Source organism: Phyllostomus discolor, chromosome 4 (assembly GCF_004126475.2).
Source record: "Phyllostomus discolor isolate MPI-MPIP mPhyDis1 chromosome 4, mPhyDis1.pri.v3, whole genome shotgun sequence".
Taxonomy (NCBI): domain Eukaryota; kingdom Metazoa; phylum Chordata; class Mammalia; order Chiroptera; family Phyllostomidae; genus Phyllostomus; species Phyllostomus discolor.
This window is the reverse complement of record NC_040906.2, coordinates 159,062,041-159,084,798: the sequence shown is the minus strand read 5'-3', so window position 1 is coordinate 159,084,798 and position 22,758 is coordinate 159,062,041. Positions and strand designations below refer to the sequence as shown.

Genomic DNA, 22,758 nt, shown 5'->3' with positions numbered 1-22,758 from the left:
TACCAAATGTGGGTGTGGGCTGCCTGTTCTGGGTCTCCACACCCTCCTGCCTATCTGCACGTCTCCACATCTCCATCCCTCCTAAACATCTGGATGAATGTGGCTTCTTGAATTTCTTGGTTGTCGGACTTCCATACAACTTGATCTTCTGATGATTCTGGGTGATATTTGTTTTGTAGTCTAGTTGTAATTTTTGCTGTGGTTGTGCAAGGAGGTGAGCCATGTTTACCTGTGTCTCCATCTTGACCAGAAGCCCAACTCCCAAAATAAAATTTTTGATGAATACATAGTAGAGCTTTAGTTTCCATAAGAGCTGGTCATTAATTTTTATTACTACAATTTGAAAAAGTGGTCTTGATAGAAATACACCATGTACCCAGAGAGAGGGTGGTCTAGAGGGAAAGGCAGATGTGTAAACAAAAATTCTCTAAGAAGGGGGAGTGTACATTCTGTGGTAGAAGCATAGAAGAAAGGCAGACAATGGTTGACCTTGGGGAAAGTGTTCACTAACAAGGTGATATTTGATCTGAACTTTTGGGATGGACAGGACTTTGCAGAGAATGGGGACAGGATTCCTGTAAAAAGTAGAGTCTACAAAGTCAGAGAGGTGGCAAAGAGTTTGACTCGGGTCAATGTAGGTAGTTTGGAATTCAGGAGACCAGAGGGACTGAAAGCAAGGAGGCTGGGCAGGTGAGCAGCAGCTAGACAGTGTGGGCCTAGACTGTATGTGAAGGGAGTTAGATTAGATCCATTAAGGCCACTGGGTAGTTTTGAGCAGCAAAGGTCTTATAAATATTTGCATTGCAGGCTTTTCCCTCTGATGGGAGCATGGAGGATAGATTGCCTTTGTGAGTGACAGGCGTCCAGAAGGGGATGTGGTTGGATATGAGTTGTGTTGAGAAATCTGAAACTAGTGCTATGTTATATGGCAAATTTACATCTTTAGTATACAAATTAGATGAACTAGCAACCCTTAGAGGTATGTGCCATGTCTCCTGGTCAGCATCAGGGGTGAAGTCTGGGGCTGCTGTGTGTGGTTGTGCAGACTTCACTGCACAACAGTGCCTGGTGAGGGAGGGGCTGGGAGGACTTGACAAGCTGTGAATTCTGGCACAGATGGAATCCACCAGAGTAGATTCTGGTTTCCTAATTGCACAAAGCAATGGCTAACAGCTCCATTAACTCCCTTTTTCTAGGCTGGGCCCTAGAATGAATTTCTTTACAATGAGCAATGAGGTAAAGTATCAAGATACCAGCAGATGGGGAGAGCAGTCAAAGTTTCCAATACACATCGTCAAAGACAGCTGTAAACAACGTTAAGCTAGTCCTGTCCTGCTTTGCACCTTCCCAAAAGGTGCTAGTTTCTCAAGGGTCTGAGAAGCCTGGGACCCTCAAGCTGAGTCCAGGCTCAGTCCTTGTGGGCACAAATGGATAACTGCCTTTAAGAGTCATGATATCTAGCCATATCCCTGTTACTTTACTGGAGGCCAATTCAGTTGGTCATACATACTATACTCAATATGCAAGCATATTTCTTAGACCCAGAGAGACCTCACTTAGACATTTTGTAACAGTCTATGGTTTTTGTCCCTTGTGGTAGGATGTACTATTTGTTTTTTTGGGAGAGGCGCACACAAATCTTGGTGTGATTTAGGTGAGAACATTTAGAGTAATAGTCACCTTTTGTAATCTCAATGATTTTTCACAGAAAACTCCAAAGTGGTAATTTTTTTTATTTCTGGCAAATTTTGGTCTCTAGTCTAAAAGAAGGTTTGGGCAGGGTCTCCTGGAAGGTGGCCCTTGCAGAGTTTGCCATCATCAAGAACTGTACAAGGAGGCATCTTCTCGTGCAGGGCTTGATGCGTGTGGTTACTTACGTGTGACCTTATTTCCCTGGGATGCAATCTGGGTAAATGGGTGCTCCTACGCAGGGGTGGGCAGGCTGCGGGTCTGCCGGCCCCATCAGGCTTATGACCTAAGAGGGATTTTCACATTTTTAAATGGTTGAAAAAAGTCAAAAGAAGAATACTATTTTGCATCATATTGCAGTCACATTTCGGTGCCCATAACATTTTTGTTGCCACTCATTCACTTATGTGTTGCCTTTGGCTGCTTTCAAGCTACAGCTGCAACGTAGAGTCGCTGTGGCAGAGACCACACAGCCTGCCCACAATGTACGGTCCGGCCCTTTGCAGGAAAGCTTTGCTGACCCCTGCTCTAGAGAAAGTTTAAAGATGCCGAGGTCTGATATATTTAAAATTTACCTAGTGCCATCTTTTTAAAGTGAAAAACAGCTTTAATGAGATATAATTGACATACTATAAACCACCCATATTTAAAGTTTATAATTTGATAAATTTGGCATGTGTAAATATTCATGAAAACATTGCCGCAATCAAGATAGTGATGTATCCATGACCCACCGAATTTCTTCTTGCCCCTTTGCAATCCTGCTCTCCTGTTACTTCCTGTCCCTCATCCTCCCTAGCAAAACACTGATGGCTTTCAGTCACTATAGATCAGTCTGAATTTTCTAAGATTTATGTAAATGGAATCCACAGGTAAGTACTCTTTCTTTCCTTTTTTTTTTTTTTTTTTGGTCTGGCTTCTCTCACTCAGCAGTGTTATTTTGAGATTCATCCGTGTTATTGTGTATATCAGTAGTTCATTCCTTTTTATTGTAAGGTTTATACCAGAATTGCTTCATTCACTTACCTCTTGATGAGCATTTGCCGTTTTCCCCTGTTTCTGACATTTGCACAACAGAGCTTCTGTGAACATTCGTGTACAAGTCTTTGCTTTCTTTTCTTTTGGCTCTCTCTCAGCAACAAGCCAGAGCCCATGGGTACATCTGCCGGAGTTTAAGTAACATCTTTATTGTGAAGTAAATCTTGTTTTGTTTTTTCTCCCAAGAGTGACCATTTGTTCCCTTAAGAGTTTATGTGCTGAGTGCACTTACATGAGTCGTGTAGTCACTGTCAAATGTGCAATTGGAATGTTTCTTTCTGTCAATCATATAGAGAAATTGAAATAAAACATTGCTTTTCTCTTTTTAAACTTTACTCTGCTTAGAACTATTTGGTGGAAAACTGTCTGCTCAAGGGAAAATGCCTTGGATTGAATATAATCATGAAAAAGTTTCTGGCACAGAATTTATAATTGACTTTCTGGAAGAGAAACTTGGAGTGAATTTAAACAAAAACCTTGGACCTCAGGAGAGAGCCATCTCCAGGGCGGTGACCAAGATGGTGGAGGAGCACTTCTATTGGTGAGTCCCGGCGCTGGGCAGTGGCCCAGGGCCTGCCCCCAACCCCAGAGTAAGCCAAATTCTGTGTCACTTTTCAGATACTCCCCAAACATTTCCTTTTGGAAAGAAAACTTTTCAAAAGTTTTCTGCACTCTGACTGACTCAGGAGTCAAACTTATGACTGTTAAGTTTCTAGGTATCTAGAGCAGGGCTGACATTTTCCGTAGAGGCCCAGCTAGCACTTATGGTGGGCTTGTGCTCCACGTGTCTCTGTAGTAACTGCAGTTGACCCTGGAACAATGTGGGGATGACACTCTGCACAGTCCAAAATCCCTCAGAACTTAACTACTAATAGCCTGCTGTTGACCAGAAACCTTACTGATAACACAAAGAGTCAGTTAAACACATATTTTGTATGTTATGTGTATCATATACTGCATTCTTACAATAAGCAAGCTAGAGAAAAGAAATGTGTTAGGAAAAACACTTGGGATGGAAAATATATTCATAGTACTGTCCATATTTATGGAGAGAAATCCATGTGTGAGTGGGCCCCTGCAGGTCAAGGGTCAACGGTACGGACTCTGCCCTGCTGTTGTCGTGGGACAGTGGCCATAGAGGAGATGCAAATGAACACACATGGCTGTGTTCCAATAAAAACACTGAAATTTGAATTTTATTTAATATGAAACTTTTTTTATTTCTTAGCCTCAACGATTTAAAAATGTACATTTCTTAGCCTGTGGGCTATTGTAGGCTGACCCCCCTGACCTGGACTGGAACTCACTAAGGTGAGGGCGATATTTTAATAGGCTGGGCTCTTCACCAATACGAGCTGCTGAATTAAAATACATCGCCTCAGATACCCAGAGGGAACAGAAAACTAAGGCAGGAGAGAAGTCTTAGGTGAAATAAATTACACAAGCTTCATGAGATCCTGGTCAGTTTTCCTCAGAGGAGGTGGGCGCCCCCATGCCCGGGAGCAAAGCACGCTACTGCTGTCTGCGCTGTCTGCGTGTGTCTGCGCATGTCTGCGCGTGTCTGCCCTGACTGCCCTGACTGCCCTGACTGCCCTGTGCGGGCTGTTGTCCCGGAGGCCGGAGCAGCACACACACTGTTGACGAGTTGGCCCCTTCCACCCGTGGCGTTGTGCTGGCTGTGACACCTCGGGGGTTAAACAGACATGGTTCTTTCTTTACAAACTCATGGTCATCTGGGGTTTTTTTTTTCCTTTCTTTCATCCATCTTTTGGGAGACATACTATCTTTCTATATCCCAGCAGATAAGAGGTTTCTCTCTGATTTCTGCACACTTGATCTCGTTCCAAAGATTGAATTAAGAATTGTTAAGCCCAGGGTTTTGGCATTCATTGTTCTTCCCCTTGGGTCAGTAGCTTGCCCAGTAGCTCCTCCCTCCCCGGCTGGGAGATACACCCAGTGTGGAGGTGACTACAGAAGGCTCTTCCTCTTCGCCTTCCTGTTTCATTCATTTGGTTCTCTAAATGGGAAACTCGCTCTGTCTTTTGGATTTTGAGTGACCCTCTATTTCTCTTTTCATCTTTCTACTTTCAGTCCTTGCCTGCTGTATTCCAGGGCCGACCAGAAGAGCCACTCCCTGCTCTTCCCCCTCTCAGCACAGCAGTGAGGTGGGAGGGGGGCAGGCAGAGGTGCGGGTCTGTGTGGGAGGAATCAGAGACGGGGTCCCAGGTCTTTAGCTTATGGTAGCACCTGTCAGGAACTGCTGGGCTTCCCTTCTCAGAGACTGCAGGGCTTGGCAGTGAGGACCAGAAAGTATGACTGCAAGTGACATGCTTACCTTCAGTGGGGAGCCTGTGGGACCGAGCCTGTCTCACCTGCTTGCCAGGTTCCAGCCACAGGGATTAAGGGAAATGAAGAACCGGTTCCAGACCATGCTGACCCTCATGCCACCTCATTTGATTGATGGGTCCATTAATGTGGAGAGCTAGTGCTTTGTCAGCTGCCTGAAAAGGAGCCAAAAACCTTACATGGGTTGGTAGTTTTGTTATAACTCTTTGATTTCTGTAGTGGTTCATAAAATTTATATTCTAGTTAGAAAGGCGTTTATCCAGAAAGATTACGAAGTACCATCTGTCACTGCCTCTTGCTCTGGGTGTGTGGGGCATTTTACGTATGTCTACTTCACGGTAGAGTTCATCTTCTGGTCTTCCCTCCTCTTCTCTTTCTATAAGGGCCCCTGCTAATACTTGCTGGGGGCAGCAGGGGGTGGGGGGATGGGGAGGGAAGGGCACTTGTGGGAGGGGTAGGAGGGACAGATGGGAGCTGGTGTCCTGGTAGGGAAATATCTTAATTCTATGGACCGCAAACCTCCAAGTGCTTGGGTCATACATAGACTCTTTTCTTTTAAATTAGAAAAATACTTTTTGGGGTGTTAGCTACTCTTTCTCATTTGTGCTCTTCAAGAATTAATTTGAGGAAGAAATAGTTAAGGTGGAAGGTCTGGTCTTAATTGAGAGGCACATGTGTACAGTGAACTTTCAAAAGAAAAAGTCTTAATTCATCCAATTCCCTTAAGTTCCTAGTAACAGAAGGAGAAACAGACCTTCCTCGGTTTCATAAGTTTTCCAAACCTTTAGCCAGCTTCTTGCTCTGGGGTGATGCTGAACAGGCTCTCCCGAAAGCTCTGAACCCCAAGGGAGAAAAGCCCCGTCCTTGTCATGGTGCGAGAATGCCTGGCATGGAGAATCTGTGGACCCTCTATCCCCAGGCTCCTGCCCTCCTCCCCCTTCTCCAGTCCCAGCTGTAGAACACCAAGCGTGCACCAGGGGAAACCGGGACCAGCACAGGGAACTGATCTCAATATGTAGGAAAACGGTGTAAGTGTGAGCTTCTTCCCATGACAGCCTATTATATTCTGACAGTCTGTAAGCTGTCAGGTTGTATCTGTACTGACAGTGGCGGAAGAGGTGGGATGATTGTTTGACTCAATTGATTAAATTATCTGGACTTTTCAGATATGTTTATTTTGGTCTGAAACTTTAAAAATATTCCAGGTGTGATTTTTCTGAAGAACAAAGACAATGGAAAGCTCTTGCTATATAATGTCACATAATTCTGAAGGTCTGTTTTAAGTCTGCTCAAAGAAGCAGCCCTAAAGTGGTTTTTGCCTTGCACTTGAAAGCCCTATAATTATGTCCCACTTGCTTTATAAATCTATTATGGAAGATGAAGAAGGCAGGTTTTATCCTCTTTGTTCCACTGAATGCTTAAGTCAAATCCAATTCAGGGAAGTCCCTATAAGGGAAGTCTGAGAGACACAGGATCAAATTACCAGAGTGAAATTGATTTTTGGTAGCAGCTTCTTCTCTGTGACATACTGCCACCTTGTGGACACCAGTGTCTTAAGAGTCTTCCCATCACGTACGGAAATGTATAGGAGGCACCACAGTCAAACTAGTCAAAACAGCACATAACACCCATAAATATATAGGTGTTGGAACAGGGAATTCAAGTTTGCTTCTAGATTGGCCACAATTTTAAAATTTTGAGTTTTTTAGTGAGTGGAGAGTTGGGAAGCCTTAATAAAATGACTTAACATCAAGGTCTTCTGATTACAACTTGATTGATGTGTTCTCTGATATGCCCCTTCGCACTTCTAGATGTAGTGAGGGCTCCTTTTGGGAGGAGCTAATCTCATGCCTGTGACACTTGGGAAAACACAGAGACTTATCCAGTGCTTCTGCACCCTTGAGTGTGTGGAGAACAAGCAAAATATGGCAAGGATAGCATGATGGACAAAGAGAAAGGCGTTCTCGTGGTTGGAAAGGCCACGTGCAAGGACTCACTCATCAAACAGTGGTTTGCCATGGTTTATAGCTTCCTGCCTATTGATAGTTGTTTCTTCTCTGGGCCGGGTCTTGTGTTAGGTTATAGTGAGACATATGTTCATTTAAACACCCAGGGTCAGTTTTTCTTTCCTGTGTTCTTGATATCCTTTAAAAAGTGTTTGAGCACCCTGACCAGTGTGGCTCAGTAGGTTGGGTGTCATTCAACAAGGTGAGGGGGTTTCTGGTTTGATTTCTGGTTGTGCTGCATGCTTGGTTTGTGGGTTAGCTCCCTGGCTAGGATGTGTTCTCGAGGCAACCAATTAATGTTACTCTCCCTCCCTTCCCTTCTCTCTAAAAATAAATCAATAAAATCTTTTAAAAAGTGTTTGAGCAGGGTTTATTCTTCTGTTTCAATATAATCATTCTTTAAAAAAAGAACCCTCTTTGACCCCATTTTACAGAGGAGATCAGATCCATCAGTTGCAATAAAGAACACAAGTATCAGCTTCCTGAAAGAGGCTCTCAGAATGATAGATTATTTTAATTGCTCAGCCTAGTCTAGTTTCCAAATGGCTCTCATTGGCCTCTCCAGTTAAGAATTCATGACTCCTTGTGCAGAGGCCTCTTCCCAGCGGAGAGTGGCACAGATCTCAGAAGAGACAGTGTCAGCCTCTTCTTCATTCCCCATAGCCACTGCAGCTCTTTCCATTTTTTAATTTAAATGTTGTCATCTCTCAGAAACACTGCTTAGCAGTGGCTGGCTTAGAAGTGAAGCCTTGTTTTTATTCATTCGGTAATTCATTTCTTTAGCTAACTTAGTGAATAAATGACTGCTAGAGGCCAGGCACCATGCTGGATGTGGTGGTGGCGGGGAGTGGCTGAAAGCAAGGTGATGAGATGCCACTCTGTCCTCAAGTGGCTCCCAGGCTGGAGGGAGACATGCAGCCTTTGTATTCTCAGTGCTGGGGAAGAGTTTGAAGAACCAAGGAAAGGCACCAGCTGGAAGGATGAGGGGGAGGCTTCCCATAGGAGAAGGTGTCACAACAGAATGTAGGGACAAATAGAGTGGCAAGTGAAAGGGCTGGGTGGTAGGGAAAGATTAGGATATCCAGACAGAGGGAGCAGTGTCTGCAAAAGTTGAGAGGCTCAAAAGTGGCATTTGGGAGCCACATATAGTTCTGTGGTGGGGCATGGGAGGCAATCAATGCAGGGTGATGAGTCACACTGTGGCGAGGGGCCTGGTGTGCCAAGGGAAAGAGCTATGGGCAGTTGATGGATAACTCTGAGAAGTCACATCATTCTCACATGATTAGATTTGTGTTTCAGGAAGCTCTTTGTGCCTACCTTGGGGCAAAGAGATTTTTGGATGGCCTCGAGGGGGATGTTGGGAGCCTGGTAGGAGGCCACTGTCCTCAAGGTTGAGAATGCTAAAGGGCTGAACTCCACTGTTAACTGAGTTGGAAACAAGAGTGAATTCCCAGGGTGACTGGCTGTCAGGAGTGAGGGATGCGAAGCAGTGAGGAATGACTTTAGAGCTGCGCTCTGGCTTGGGTGAGGAGAAGCAGATCAGAAGGGAAGGAGGATGATGAGTCCAGTTGTGCTGGTGTTGGTTTGCAGTTCCCGAGGGTCCCTCACGAGAGTCTGTGGATCTCCGGACAGAGGACTGGGCTAGAAACGGAGTTGGGAGTTATCACTTTGGAATCATGGGTGGGAAATAGATCACTCCTGGAGTGAGAAGATAGAAGGTGTAAAGATAAAAATCTTGGCAACATGAAGGAGGTGAGAGGAAAAGCAGTGGAGACATAAGCTAAAGAAGAATTCTAAGAAAGACGCCAGTATTGTTGGATGCTGTAGAGAATTCAAGGAAGATAAGTACGGAACAAGGTTGATTTGGATTATGCAAGAAGGAGGGACTGTGGACTTGAGCAGGGTGGTTTCAGTGGAGTGTCACAGGTGGTGACCCTGCCATGTGGACAGAGTTTCCAGGAAATGGAGTTCCAGGAGGAGATGGATTCAGGGTTGTAATAATATGGAACTATGTGTCAATAATGTCAATTACCTGTAGTAATTGATTTAGGAACTCAGGAAGCACACATTTTCTTTGATATTTAAATTAAAGTGTGGTATTATACACACCTTATGGGGCTTGACCCTGAAAGAGCCTGCCTGGCCTTCATTATCTTCTCTTTCCTAACACGTGAGAATGAAAGAAAGGAAAGAAATCAAGAGTAGGGCAGGAAAGAAAATGGAGGAAGACCGGGGAGTTTCTGAGGTTACTCTTACCTGCAAAATTCTAAATCAACCCAGTGCTGCTTCTGTGTCCTGCATTTAACCAGCTAATGCAGGTAGAGAACCTTACACTCTTCCTTGCCTTGGTGGGGGCTCCTGCCTGCTCAGCTGTGTGGCCCAGATAGGTGTCTCTCCCACTCCCACCTGCTGCTCTTCCCATCAGTCTTCAAAAACTCCTCATTGCTGCATCTTCCTCTTCTGCATCTGCTCTTGTTTCCTGCTCCACAGAGGAAACCGAAGTCATAGGAGCTTTAAACCTCTCTGCAGCTCCTCACCTCTTGCAAATGGTGTCCTTACTATTTTCCATTTCAGAAAACCATGTCCACTACTTATCTCCAAGCTGGCCCTGGAGCCTGGCTGTCTTCTCCTCTAACTTGCCCTTGAACTGTGGTTTCCCCAATACCACTCTTTACCTTCAAAACTTCCTTAGGCAACCTCATTTACTCTCATAGCTTTAAAACTGCTACTATTGCCCCCGCCTACAAATTCCCTATCCTGATCTAAATCTATCTCCTGAGTTCTCAAACTGCTGGACTCCTCACTTTGGAGGTTCCATGGAAACTTCAGATGCAACAGGTTAACTCAGCGTTCATCAACTAAGTCTATTGCACCCTGTGTATTGCCAGTATTGGCTAACAGCATTATCCACTAAAACTATCAGCCTGGGAGAAAATGCCTGAGTTCTCCTTCTATCTAAGCCTGAGTAAGAAAAAGATCCATTGGCCTTTTTCTCATGTCTTCTCCATGTTTTCCTTATGCATTCCCTGTTTGCCACCCCCTCTGCTGTTGCCTTAGTTCAATGCATCACTTCTAGCCTGGTCTTGCCGTGGTCTTCTAGCCAGTCTTCCTCTTCCAATTTCTCCACTTTCAGCCCTTTCTTCCCCACAAATCTGATCATGTTTCTTGTCTGCTTTAAACCTTTCAGGTGGTTCAACTTTGGTTTAAAAATAAAGTTTAGCCCCCTCTGCTTCTGATCCGTCCTGACTGGTCCTTGCCCACCCTTCTAGCCTCAAACTCTTAGGAGCTTCCTCAGGCATCCTGTGCACCACCCACCTGTCCTGAAGTTCTTGGCATTCATCCACCAGCCAGTGCTCTTCCTGCACACAGCTTCTCCCTCTGTTCTGTGCAGTGAGCTTCTGCTCACCCTTCAGCTTCGGTTATGCTTATGACAAAAGCTATGAAATTTGCTTATAAAGAATGCATTTCCCCCCACATCAACCTGTTAGCTTAGAGCTGCCATATTTCTCATTTCCACACCTTAGATGCTTCCTGGATGCTATTATTATCTGTTCATGATTAATTTAGGATAATTTCATTTTATTCTCAGACCACTGACTTCCAGAACAATCACGGATGGCATACCCATCTATTGTGAATTTAGATGTAGTTCATTAGAATGAAATTGCAAATTATTCTGAGAGAATGTGAAAGTTGACTTGATTGCCGGTGTAAAAAGACGAGCAAATAGAAAAGCATTTTGTTTGAAAAATTTATAATATTTACTAAAATAAATATTTAAATTCTTTAAAAATAAAGAATTTATGAATTTTAGAGAGAGAGGGAGAGAGAGAGAGAAACATGGATTTGTTGTTCCAATTATTTATGCATTTGTTGGTTGAATCTTGTGTGTGCCCTGACCAGGGAGAGAAGCAGCCACCTTGGTGTATGGGGACAGTGCTCCAACCGCCTGAGCTACCTGGCCAGGGTGAATGTGAGGTCTTTCATATCAAAGGCTCCACTGAGTACTCTGATGGTACATATTAATTTGTCACCATCATGATATACTTTTCTCTCTTCTCACCAAAATCCATTTCTTGACTCCTCAATACTTTATTTTAAGGAGACTTTAAAAAAAAGAGGTACATAAATCTTTCTGACAGGATTTGTAGGCATCCCTGTAAAAGGTGACCAGGAAGAGTGATGGTCGCAGTAGAGAGAGTACGTTAAAATTGGTTGTAGGATCTTTCAGTAAACATGAAGAATGCTTAAAACTTTTAGAAAAATCTAGTTCTTTTTTTCTAATTTTTATTTTATAGAGAAACAATCCCTTAAAAAAAGAACAGTATAAAGTGGTAAAAATTTCAGGGTCTTTTATAGCTTTTTTTCAATTGAGATGAAAAGTAGCTATAATTTACTATCATACCTTGTATTCTCTGTAGAAATATTTTTTACTCTTCTAATCATTTTGAAGTGGCCATTACTGCTTTATCAACCAGCAGTAGGAGTAGAGTTGACTGCTAATACATCTTTATTGCTCATTATGAGAAAAAAAAACAAATATCTTAATGCCTGTACACCCTCAGCTACATTTTTCTCAGCCTTTGGTACAAGACCCTTTAACTTGTATCTACCAGCACTATCAACCATAAAGACATTCCTGAGGTTGCACAGGTTCGGAGAGCAAAATTGGCAGAGGCCCGGGTGTTGCAGCCAGCACAACACACGAACAGTGAATAGTTGCTTAACTGTCCGTCTCTGTTACATGGGGACACCTGGACAGGTGAGGAAGCACCCTCCAGATGGGAAAAATGATTCCACTAAGTTCTTTTGGTATTTGTATCCATTGTAGAGTTTTGGGGAGCAAATCATTAATGTAATATTTATAATTTGACTTTCTGGAAAGGGAATCATTAATGTAATATTTGTAATTTATATAGTTTACAATAAACATGAACAGGTATACCTAATTCCTAATCTTTTCACAAAGACAAAAGGCATCTTTAAAAAAATTCTTTGATATCATAAAATATAAAATGTATACACAAAATGTACAAAACAAAAATGTGCAGCTTAATTAACAGAACGTACACCTGTGTAACCATTGCTTTGATCAAGAAAGAGAAGGAAGCCAGCACGCCAGTCACTGCCGCCTTCTCCCAATGCCCCCAGAGGTGCACACTGTGCTGCCTAAAACCCTTCTAAAGAGGGCTTCTGCCTGTTTTCTGTGGGGTTGCCTAAAAGAAAGCAGAGCAAGGCTGTGGGAGTGGGTGAGGGGATGGTCTGGAAGTGGGTGCCAGAAGAGGTTTGGTGGAATTGTAACGTGGCACCATTTTCTGGGTTTGTTACTGTGTGTCTCACAGGCCCAAACTCCAGGCATCCACCAGGGTCTGTTGTCCTGGCTGCCATGCAGACTGCTTGTTATAAAAACTGCAGTGACTCAGTTCCTCCAGAGTGCGCTCAGTTCTGAACCACTCAGTGGAAATCGACCCTGTGGAGCTGCTATGTATCTAATGCACAGTAGTAACTTGTTTCCACACACTTCCAGGACGTTAGCTTATTGCCAGTGGGTGGACAATCTCAATGAGACCCGGAAGATGCTCTCTCTTAGTGGTGGTGGTCCCTTCAGCAACCTGCTGAGGTGGGTCGTGTGCCACATAACGAAAGGAATTGTGAAACGCGAGATGCATGGCCACGGCATTGGCCGCTTCTCAGAGGACGAGATTTACATGCTGATGGAGAAGGACATGCGCTCTTTAGCGGGGCTTTTGGGTAATGTACCACACCTTCTATTCTATATTTTCTATTCTTTTTGCATGATTAGTAAAGAACTGTTAGTTTACTGATTTAAAGTAAGATTTTGATGGGTTTCTTTGCATCCATGTGTAGATTGCAGCCCCACCATGGGTTTAATTGTGCTTGGGAAGAGCCTCCCAGGGAAGCTGTCTGTGCCCACGGGTGGGCGAGGGTGCTGAGAGGAGGGCGACTACCCTGGCTCACCTGGTTGGCTGCAGGTGGCTGGAATGATGTGAGTCTGAACTAGGCAGAGCCTGAGACTTAGTGATAACAATTCATAAATATTTGAATTTAGGAGCTTCAATGTGTGAATTGATGGCCTCTCCTGGGGACAACTAATGTTTAAGGAGCCAAGCTCTCTCTGTGACTAGTCATATGACCTAGTCCTTCGGGGCTGCTGCTTTTGTTTGGGGATGATGGGTTTTCACTGCCCTCTCTCGGCACCCTCGTCTCCATTCTGGAGCACATTAGGTGCCTCACTTCTAGGAAGTTGGGTTTGAGATTGGTTTTGTTGGAACCCACCTAGTGCCCTGGGAACTGAGGTCTGTGCTGGGTGTAACCTGCCCCCTGCAGGGAGACCCGCTCTGACTGGCTCCTTCCTGCTCCACATTCCAGATGCTTCCTGGACCTGGGATCCTCTCCTGAATTCCAGCTTGCAGGGGGAGATCCTAATAGCACATGCAGCACTCACATACAGTCTCACACAGCTTCGTTACATGGGGGTGCATGGGGGGTGCATGGTGTTGGCTGGGTTCCTACTCCAAACAGACATTGGAAAGCACTGCCTGGCTTGAAGAGTGACCCTGTCTCGACCTTTTGGTGCTCTTCCTGCCTGAGCCTAAGTTGGCCTGCCTGATGTAGATATGACTGGAATTAGCCTCCAGTTTGTCTTGTTCTTGGGAATGTCAGACCAGACTCCTGGCCTCACAGAGCAGGTATGCAGAGGGTCTTTTCCTCCTTGGCAATGGCTCTGCCTGCTACTGGCTTCCTCCCCTTCCTCACTAGCTCAGCTGTTGGGAGCCAAGCAAGCCAGGCATTGAGCCCTTGAAGTCAAGACAGAGATTATGCCAGGGACATGATGCTCATCTCTCACAGTTTAACAGTGTAGCTCCTTAACCAGAGAGGGGTGATCATGATGACCTTTCTGGAGCATTTCTGGTTGGGAGAACCAGGAACAAGGTCCTAGCTGTGATAATGATAAACTGCCAATGTATTTATGGCACTTAATGACTTAGAAAAAGGCTTTTTCCCCAATTGTAGTGAAACAAGAGGTGAATGAATGATCAATGGTAGCTACTGGGTACCTGACAAGTATTCAAAACTGCATCACAAATCTAGATGAATTTCTGCAATGGGAAACTGAGTGGGCCGCTCAAAAGCTGAGTTAGCTGGAGTTGGGTCCTGTATGGGGAACCAGGGAGCAGCCTGGCTCTTTCACAGAAGTGCTTCTGCTGCATTTGGAGAGGGAGAGGCTGTTTGGCTGAACATCAAAGTTTTTCTTACTAAACAAGGCAAAATTATCTGCTTCTCCCTTTACCCAGGGAGATAGCTTACTTTTAATGCCCAGATGCCTAAGAGACTCAAAATGCAAAATGACTTTCTTTTGAAATCATTCAAGATTTGGGGAAATTGATTCATAAGGATAAATGAGATACTGTTGTTTCAGTTTAACTGTCATCAATGGTTTGAACACCTCCATGTCCAGGAGCTGGGGAATGCAAAGATGAATTAGAAATCACCCCTGCTGTCAGGGAGCTTACAGTCCAGTGGGACAGATGAGCCTCTGGAGCATGAGTAGGCAAATTATGGCCCCTAGCCGTTGGCCTATTGTTTTTATGGCCTATGTGTTCAAAATAATTTTTACATTATTAAAATATAAGGACAAAATGCAATAGAGATTAAATATGGTCTGGGAATCCTAAAATGTTTACCACCTGACCATCTGGAGAGGTATGCTGGCCCCTGCTTGAAAAGTGTGACCATGTCAGGTTGGGCAGGGGCAGGTCACGTGATGGGGGTCTACACTCGGGGCTGTGGGGACACAGCAGAAGCAGAGATGAAGTGATGGGGAGAACTGGGGAGGACCATGCAAGAGGTTGAATTTGTGTTAGCCTAAGAAAGTAAACAGTTGTTCTAATGAAGAAAATAAGGAAGGACCTTTGAGGCAAATCATGGGAAAAGGACTCACGAGTGAGGGGCATTTCGGGATCAGAGATTGCAACGAAGACTAAAAGGTGGTTGGAGCCATATTATAAGGGATGGTCATTATGCTAAGAGGTATGTGCTTTAGCATACTGAAAACATGGAGGTGTTGCATGTTTCAGAGTGGAACAGGAAGAGCCCTAGTTGTAACTTAGACAGTGACTCTCCTCATGCCATAGAGGATGGGTGAGGCCTGAGGAGTAGGTGGTAGAGATGGAAGGCAGGCAGTGACTATCTTTGCATGTAGTTTAAAGGATTCTAATTAGATTCAAATTAAAATAAAAAAATTAAATTTGAAATTAAAATTAAAGTTAGTTAATTTTAATTTCTAGGTACTTTTAATTTTGGTGTCTAAAAAGAGTCTTTACATGCAGACCAAGTAAAAACAGAATAGAAAATGTGATTTGAAATATGAAACACATGAATAATACTTGTGATTAGCTAGGAGGAGGACCATAATTCTCTGAACACTGAAAAGGCATTTGATGCTGGAATTAAATATCTGTTTCTGGTAGAAACTATTAGTGAAGGAGACTTGAAGACTAGTTTCTTACCATGATGGAAGGACTGAACCAGGAGCCAGTGTCATGGTGAATGATGAGTCCTTGGGGGCATCTCCACCGTGCAGTAGACAAGAGCGCCTGCTCTCACTGTTCTTTATGTAGTTTTCGGAGAGCCTATCAATGAAATTGGGCAGCACAAAAAGGGGTGATACCTCCAGTGTTGGAAAGAGCACACAAAATGATTATCTATAGAAATTAAGAGATTATGTAGCTAAAATAATGGGGAAACAACTAAAGTTATTACAGATAATGAGAGAACTCAGTAACTACAAAAGTTACAAACAGGTTAATATGCCAGTTTTTTGTAACATCCAAATAACAAGTTAGAAATATAATTCAAAAAATTCCATTCATAATAGCAATACAATTTTAAAATATTAGAAATATGATTTATGAGCCCTGACTGGTGTGGCTTAGTGGGTTGAGTGGTGTTCCACAAACTGAAATGTTGCCGGTTCGATTCCTGGTTGGGACACATGCCTGGGTTGTGGGCCAGGTCCCCCACCGGGGCATGCAAGAGGTGACCGATTAATGTTTCTCTCACACATAGATGTTTCTCTCCCTCTCCTTCTACCTTCCTTGTCCTCGGTCTAAACATTAAAAAAATCTTAAAAAATATGATTTATGAGAAATATTCATTATCTCCAGAAATAAAATCAAACAATCCTAATAAGAGACAGGCTTTTTAAAAAAAAGGAAATGGAGAGTGTACTTTCATTCATTTATTTATTTGTTCATTCAAGATTAATGCCTCTAGACATCAATCCCAGTTTGTCAAGTAAAATGACAAAACCCAGTTCTGTCATTTACTAGCTTTGTGACCTTGGGCAAGTTTCTAAACTTCTCTAGGCCTCAGTTTCCTTATGTGTAAAGTGGAGACAATAATGGCAAGAAGAAAACTAATGCATGTTAAGTGCACAGAATAGTGCCTGGCAAACAAACAGATGACAAGCACATGTAAAATTCAGTTGTGACAGGGTCAGGAAGGAGAGGCTCACCATGCTGTGAGAGCCGCTAATGGTCAGTGCTGTTCCCTGTGGGAAGGTATGTGTGTTTAAAGCAGAGATTCCATGTACGCAGTGAATGCTGCATTTTTACCTCATGCAATGAGGTAAAAATACACATCAACTGTTTCCATCCTCCTCCTGAAAGGGTGAGAGTCAAGAACAGCTATATGGAAAATATAAAAATCAAGAGCAAAAATTTTAAAAAGTTAGGTTTTGGGGAAGCAGGGTAGGCGGAGGCAGGAAGCCTAGTGGCCCTAGAGAGAGAGAGACAGAGAGAGAGAGAGAGAGAGAGAGAGAGAGAGAGCGCGCTCATGCTCTGGAGTCAGATCCCCTGTGTTCGTACCTTGGACCCTACCAGTTATTAGCTGTCTGATCTCACATGAATAACTCGAGTTCTTTCATCTGCAAATGGGGTCAGAACAATACCTACATCACAGAGTGTGAGGACTAAATGCGAATTTAGGTAATGTACTTACTGTAATGATTGGCACATCATAAATGCCAAATAAATATTAGCTATTTTCATGATCACTTTCACAGATTTTATGTGTAATATAACTACATTAGGAACATTGTGTTCTGGGCGGGGGGAAGGTCTTTGGGGGAAAAAACCTTTCTTCTGATTTTAAAATTTAATTGTAGAAATTTGGGAAGGTTCAGAAAAGCACAGAGAAGGAAAATGTCACCCTAATCTTATAACCTATTACTAACCACAGTTACCATTTTGATGCATATCTTTCCAATTTTTATGCATAATTTTGAATTATATATGTTTGCATATATATACACATAATTTCTTGACCTGTCTGCCCCCACTTAATATATTGCAAATGGTTTCTTTTGTCATTAAGTATTCAACACCATTCAGTTTTGTGTACCTGGGAGCACACCTCATGGTGCTATAAGACTATTAGCCAAACTCCACTTTGCCCTCTGCCTCTTTTATATTTTTGTTCTATTATTAATCCTGAATCTACAGGTATGATCTTTAAGGAGAAGGAAAATAAGACAGAATAAAAATAAGAAATACATAGTTGTGTCCTGTGTTAGCACAGAGATCCCTAGCTGTGCCATTAGATATGAGTTTAAAGTAAGAACAGGAGATAAAGTCCAGTACGAATCAGGGTCACACCACCCATTTGCCACAGGAAGAAACGAAGGCACAGTCACACAAAGAGTAAAACCTGGAGCCAGGAACCAAAGCCAGGCGTCTGACTCCAGACCCTGCTAGTTCTTACCTACCAAACAACTACCCTGACGTTCCTTATGAATTGAGACTTAAAGTGGAGTTGTGTTTGCCAAGATGACTCCTTTTGAGCACTTTCTGAGTTGTCACAACTAAGCAAGTTAAAATATAGTTTTCAAAGTAGTTTTTAAATGTGTTTCATAACGTGCTCCTGGAGGTTAAGTAGAGAATCACATAAGGAGTTTTATCCCTGATTCGGATTTCCTGGGCTGGGTGAGTTGAGGTCACGCATTTCTTTACTTAGGAGGTGGCTCCCCAGCAAAGAGATGTGTTAAAACTCAGGCTGAAGTGCATAAATATTTGAGGAGGAATGCTGTCTTTTTGAAGCTGCAGTTGAAAGAGCCAAGTAATAAAGTGGAATTTGTTAATGGAAGTGAGAAAAACAAGCCGATTGCCAGCCAACTACACTTGACTAATGACAAATGCAAAGCGCTCCTCCCCGCCCAGCCTGAAGCCTTTTATTAAGACACATACGTGGCTTGGAAGTCTTTAGTTTTCAGAGTCCTTGTTCACACTGGGTTGGCACATGTCAAAGAGCCAGATCTCTTGGTTATTTTTAATAAACACCAGTATGTGATCTCAACTACTTAATAAAGAGTAAAGGGAGGCAAAGTAGCACTACTTTTCAAAGGCAATAAGAAGGAGCCACTTGCCATGTGTACTTCATGTCACCCTTATCAGCATGTATACTTACAATGTGGTAAAGTTTTTTAGGATGAGTTAAAAAGTGAAATAATTTTTAAAGTACATAGATATTTGATCGATCATTTAGTTCTTAGTTAAATAATATATAGAAGATGAAAGGAAGCTTTGTGTTTAGTCATAGACAATTGCTAGTGCACCATTAACCAGACATGCCTGTGGGGTTCCACGCCTCCGGACTGGGAAGCCTCACTCAGGGGCAAATGTGACGTGGCTCAGGGAGCAGATGGACTGCGACAGAGTCGGGGGTGAGGAAGAGGTAAAGAGAGCATGGCTGCAATATGCATGCAAGTCTGGGCCAGATATCTCTGAAGAACAAGGTGCCACTTGGCAGACCCCCTCACCGCTCTGGCACGCCAGGAGAGGAGAGAGTTGGTCTCAGGGAGCTGGGGCTCCAAAGGGGGAAGTGGGGCTCCAGGAAGACACAGATGAGGGGAGAGATGTGGTCACTACAGCAAGGGGGCTGCCCTCTTAGGGGAGTGTGCCTTTGGTTGTTGCCAAGTCCTTTCAGTGGGTTTATACTCCATATCTGTTGTTCTCACATTTCTCCCAGTCACAACACAAGATTGTATTTTAATGCTTTTGGAAGGCAGTTTTCATAAAGTTGAGCTAAGAGTTTATTAAGGAAAATGGAGGTGGGAACACCTTGTGTGTGGGTCAGGGTGGATTGCTGCTGGGTCTGAGATTCCTTTCATCTCTACTGACCCTTAGAGATGAAACCTAAACCTTAGGGTTTAGGCTAGGGTAGCAGCCTGCAGGATGAGGGGGTGTTGGGGATAGTTCAGATTGTCATGAAGGAGTCTTAAGAAAGCTGTTCATTTATCTGGGTGCCATAAGGCAGATACTACCAGAATCTAATGTTTCTTCGCTTTTAATTGGGCTGTTATAGATCCTATGTGGTGACACAGTGGTTACCTGATGGGGAAAGCAAATTGGTTTGAGAGAGTTGGTAAGGAGATTTGGTTTGGGAGAGATAATCATATGGGGGAGAATGATAAAAGTACAGTTTCAGTTATGATGCTCAGCTATGCATCGTTGGTGAGCAATAAGTATGTGCTGGATGAACAGCAAATCTAGATTCCAGGATCTGTGGATCTGGGAGTACTTTCCTAGTAAAATATTGAAATTTGTGAATGCATTTAAGAAGTGGAATCAGAAATAGTGATGGGTTCTCCAGGTGACATCTGCAGTTTCCTATCAAAGAATGTAATGTCTAGTCATGGCTAGAGATTTAGGAGAGAAAGTAGACTTATAATAATTGGAATTCAGACAGAAGGACTATGCCTTTGAGCGAGGACTGTGTGAGTGTACCTGTGTGGACAAACACACAGAAGTGTGTCAGGCTCTTTGTGAGGGGCTGAAGAGACAGTGGTGAACAAGTTGGGCACAGTCCTAAGTGACCGGAGCTGTCACCCAAGGGAGATAGTGTCATAAACATCTATAATGTAGCAAACTTAGGAGAAGTGCCACATGGAGAAATACGAGGTGCAACGGCATCATGCAGGGGAAGCTAACTTGGTCAGCAGGGAGGGCTTGTGGAAGCCCTCTTGGAGGGGATGACATGTAAGGTGGGCTCTGAAAGATAAGCTGGAGTTAGGTAGGGATGTGTGTGGGGAAGAGGAACCAGGGTGGGACAGGGAGAAGATCAGCATGGAAATACAAGGCTCTGAGATGAAGAGCAGCTGGGATTCTTTAAGGAATGAAAAGATGGCCAGTGTATCTGGAGATTGTGCAAGAGCTGAAGTGTGGCATGAGGTGGAGGTAGGCTGGGGCTAGACCAGGCAGGCCTTATATGTCCCCTAAATCATTTTGGGCTTTGTTTTTAAGAGCAATGGAAGCCACGAGAGGTTGGAAGTCGGGAAGTGGCACGACCTTATTTATATTTAATGTGCCAGAGGGGCCAAGAGTGGATTCAGGGTCTGGTGAGGAGGCTGTCGTAGTCCCGGAAAGAGAAGATGATGCTGTGGACTGCAGCCAGGGTGCTAGAGTTGGGCATCAGATAATAGATTAAGGCTATATTTTAGAGACAGAATTGGCTAAAATTTAGTGATTTGATATGTGTGTATGTAGCAGGGTGAGGGTGGTGGTAGTGAGGGTAGGGGTGCGGAATAACCAAGTTCTTGACATAAACTGACTAAACGAAATAGTGAATAGACTTGAAGAACATTGGAGGAGCGGGAAGATTACATCTTTAGGTTGTGGATATTAAGTTGAGTTTGATATTCCTGTGAGATAGACATGTGGGTGGAAACAAAGAATATGATAAAGGAGGCCATTTCTATCAGTGGAGGAAGACAAATTAATTCAGCAAATCGTTTTGGGACACTGGCTCTTGACTTTATGTCATACACCTGAATACATTGCAAATGGGTTAAGTATTTCAACGTAAAAAATAAAATTATAAAGTTTTAAGGATAAAATGTGGAAGACTTTTCTATAATCTCGAAGTTGGGAATTTTTTTCTGACATGGTATGAAAGAGAGAAAGTATAAAAGAAAACTTGAATTGCTAGATTACATGAGAAAAATAGAATGGACCCCCTCTATGTCAAAAATCTTCATAACTAAAGTTAAAATTAAAATGGTAAGCTGGAAAAATGTTTGTAACAAGTGACAAAAGCATTAATATTACTAAATACATGAAAGGCTTCTACAAACCAATGAGAAAAATGAATATCTGAAGGGGAGAATTGGGCAAAAGAGATACAAAGATAATTTGCAACAACCATACAAATGATGAATAAATACATGAAAAGTGTCCAACCTCTTTAGTATTGGGCTGGCCAAAAAGTTCGTTTAGCTTTTTCCATACGATGGTTCTAGTAGAGCTTAGTAGTCTTGAACTTTATTTGAAACAATTTTGTTAGATTGTATTGTGACAGCTGTCATTACCAGCATGCATTAAAAAACATTAAAATTGGTGAATATTTGTGCAGCCCTTTTAATATTGAAGGAGATATGCAACATTTAAAAACAACTGAAATGAAAAAAGCGATTTGTGCAGTGTATGGAGAAGGTGCTGTGACTTATCAAACTTGTCAAAAGTGGTTTGTGAAGTTTGTTGGTACTATTGACATTTTGGCCAAATCACCCTTTGCTGCAGGGCTGTCCTATGCATGGGCGATGTTTAGCAGCTCCCCTGGCCTCTACCCACCAGAAGCCAATAGTGGGAGACAGTGAACACACTCAAAATATCCAAATCAATAAAGTTATTGGTGAAAATGAAAAACGAGCTTCCCAGCAATTTTTGTCATTTTGGATCAAATAAAATCTTGTAAAAATAAAAAAAAAAGAAAGCTGTATCTTTTATTTTACAGAAAAACTAAACAGACTTTTTGGCCAATTCAGTAATTAGAGCAATGAAAGTTAAAAGATGAAGCACCACTGAAACTGGCCACATTTTTTTTTTAATATAATGTGATATTTTGGCCAAGGGCTTGGGGGATGCACTGACACTTTGCTGGTAGGAATTAAAACTGGTACATACTTTCTAAAGTTGCATTCCACAGTTTTAAAAGTCATAAACTTTGCTCTGGCTGATGTGGCTCAGTGGATTGAGTGCCAGCCTGTGAACCAAAGGGTCGCTAGTTTCATTCCCAGTCAGGGCACATGCCCGGGTCGTGGGCCAGGTCCCCAGTTGGGGGCACACGAGAGGCGACCACACATTGATGATTGATGTTTCCCTCTCTCCTTCCCTTCTTCTCTCTCTAAAAATAAATAAATAAAATCTTTTTAGAAGTTATAAAACTTTACACATTGTAAATAATTAAATTTTCAGGATCTTTCCCTGAGAAACTATGATTTATCTATAAAGAGGATTATAATGTTGAAACATTGAAATCTTACAGTTGTTGTTGGTATGGATTTTTTATCTTGGTCCGTCAAACAAATGCTATGGAGCTTTTGTTTGAAGTGGTAACAGGAAACTTAATTACTTGAGGCATAGGCTGCTCTCCCTTTCCCCGCCCTCTTCTCAACCCCTTATTTTGTCATCTAGCTTCTTTCAAGTGGGGCCCATTAAGCTGGAACTGTGGCAGAATGCACATAAATTGGAATATCTTTAGGTGCTAACTTGTGACTTATTTGTGAGTAATTTGCATTTTTCTTGGGGAAAAGGATATGATTTCATTAGTTTTCTTTGGTCACAGACACACCTAAAGAAATCAATGACTGCAAAGGATGGTC

The 22,758-nt window shown here is 42.9% G+C and overlaps 1 protein-coding gene across 1 annotated transcript in view; it reads left to right on the top strand.

Moving 5' to 3' along the window:
- The window catches only part of FAXC (failed axon connections homolog, metaxin like GST domain containing), a 76,754-nt gene that overhangs the window by 15,962 nt on the left and 38,034 nt on the right, over positions 1-22,758 (top strand). The window contains 3 exon segments of the mRNA XM_036024514.1: positions 3,073-3,078; positions 3,081-3,268; positions 12,607-12,830. Of these exon segments, the coding sequence (XP_035880407.1) occupies positions 3,073-3,078; positions 3,081-3,268; positions 12,607-12,830 (418 nt within the window).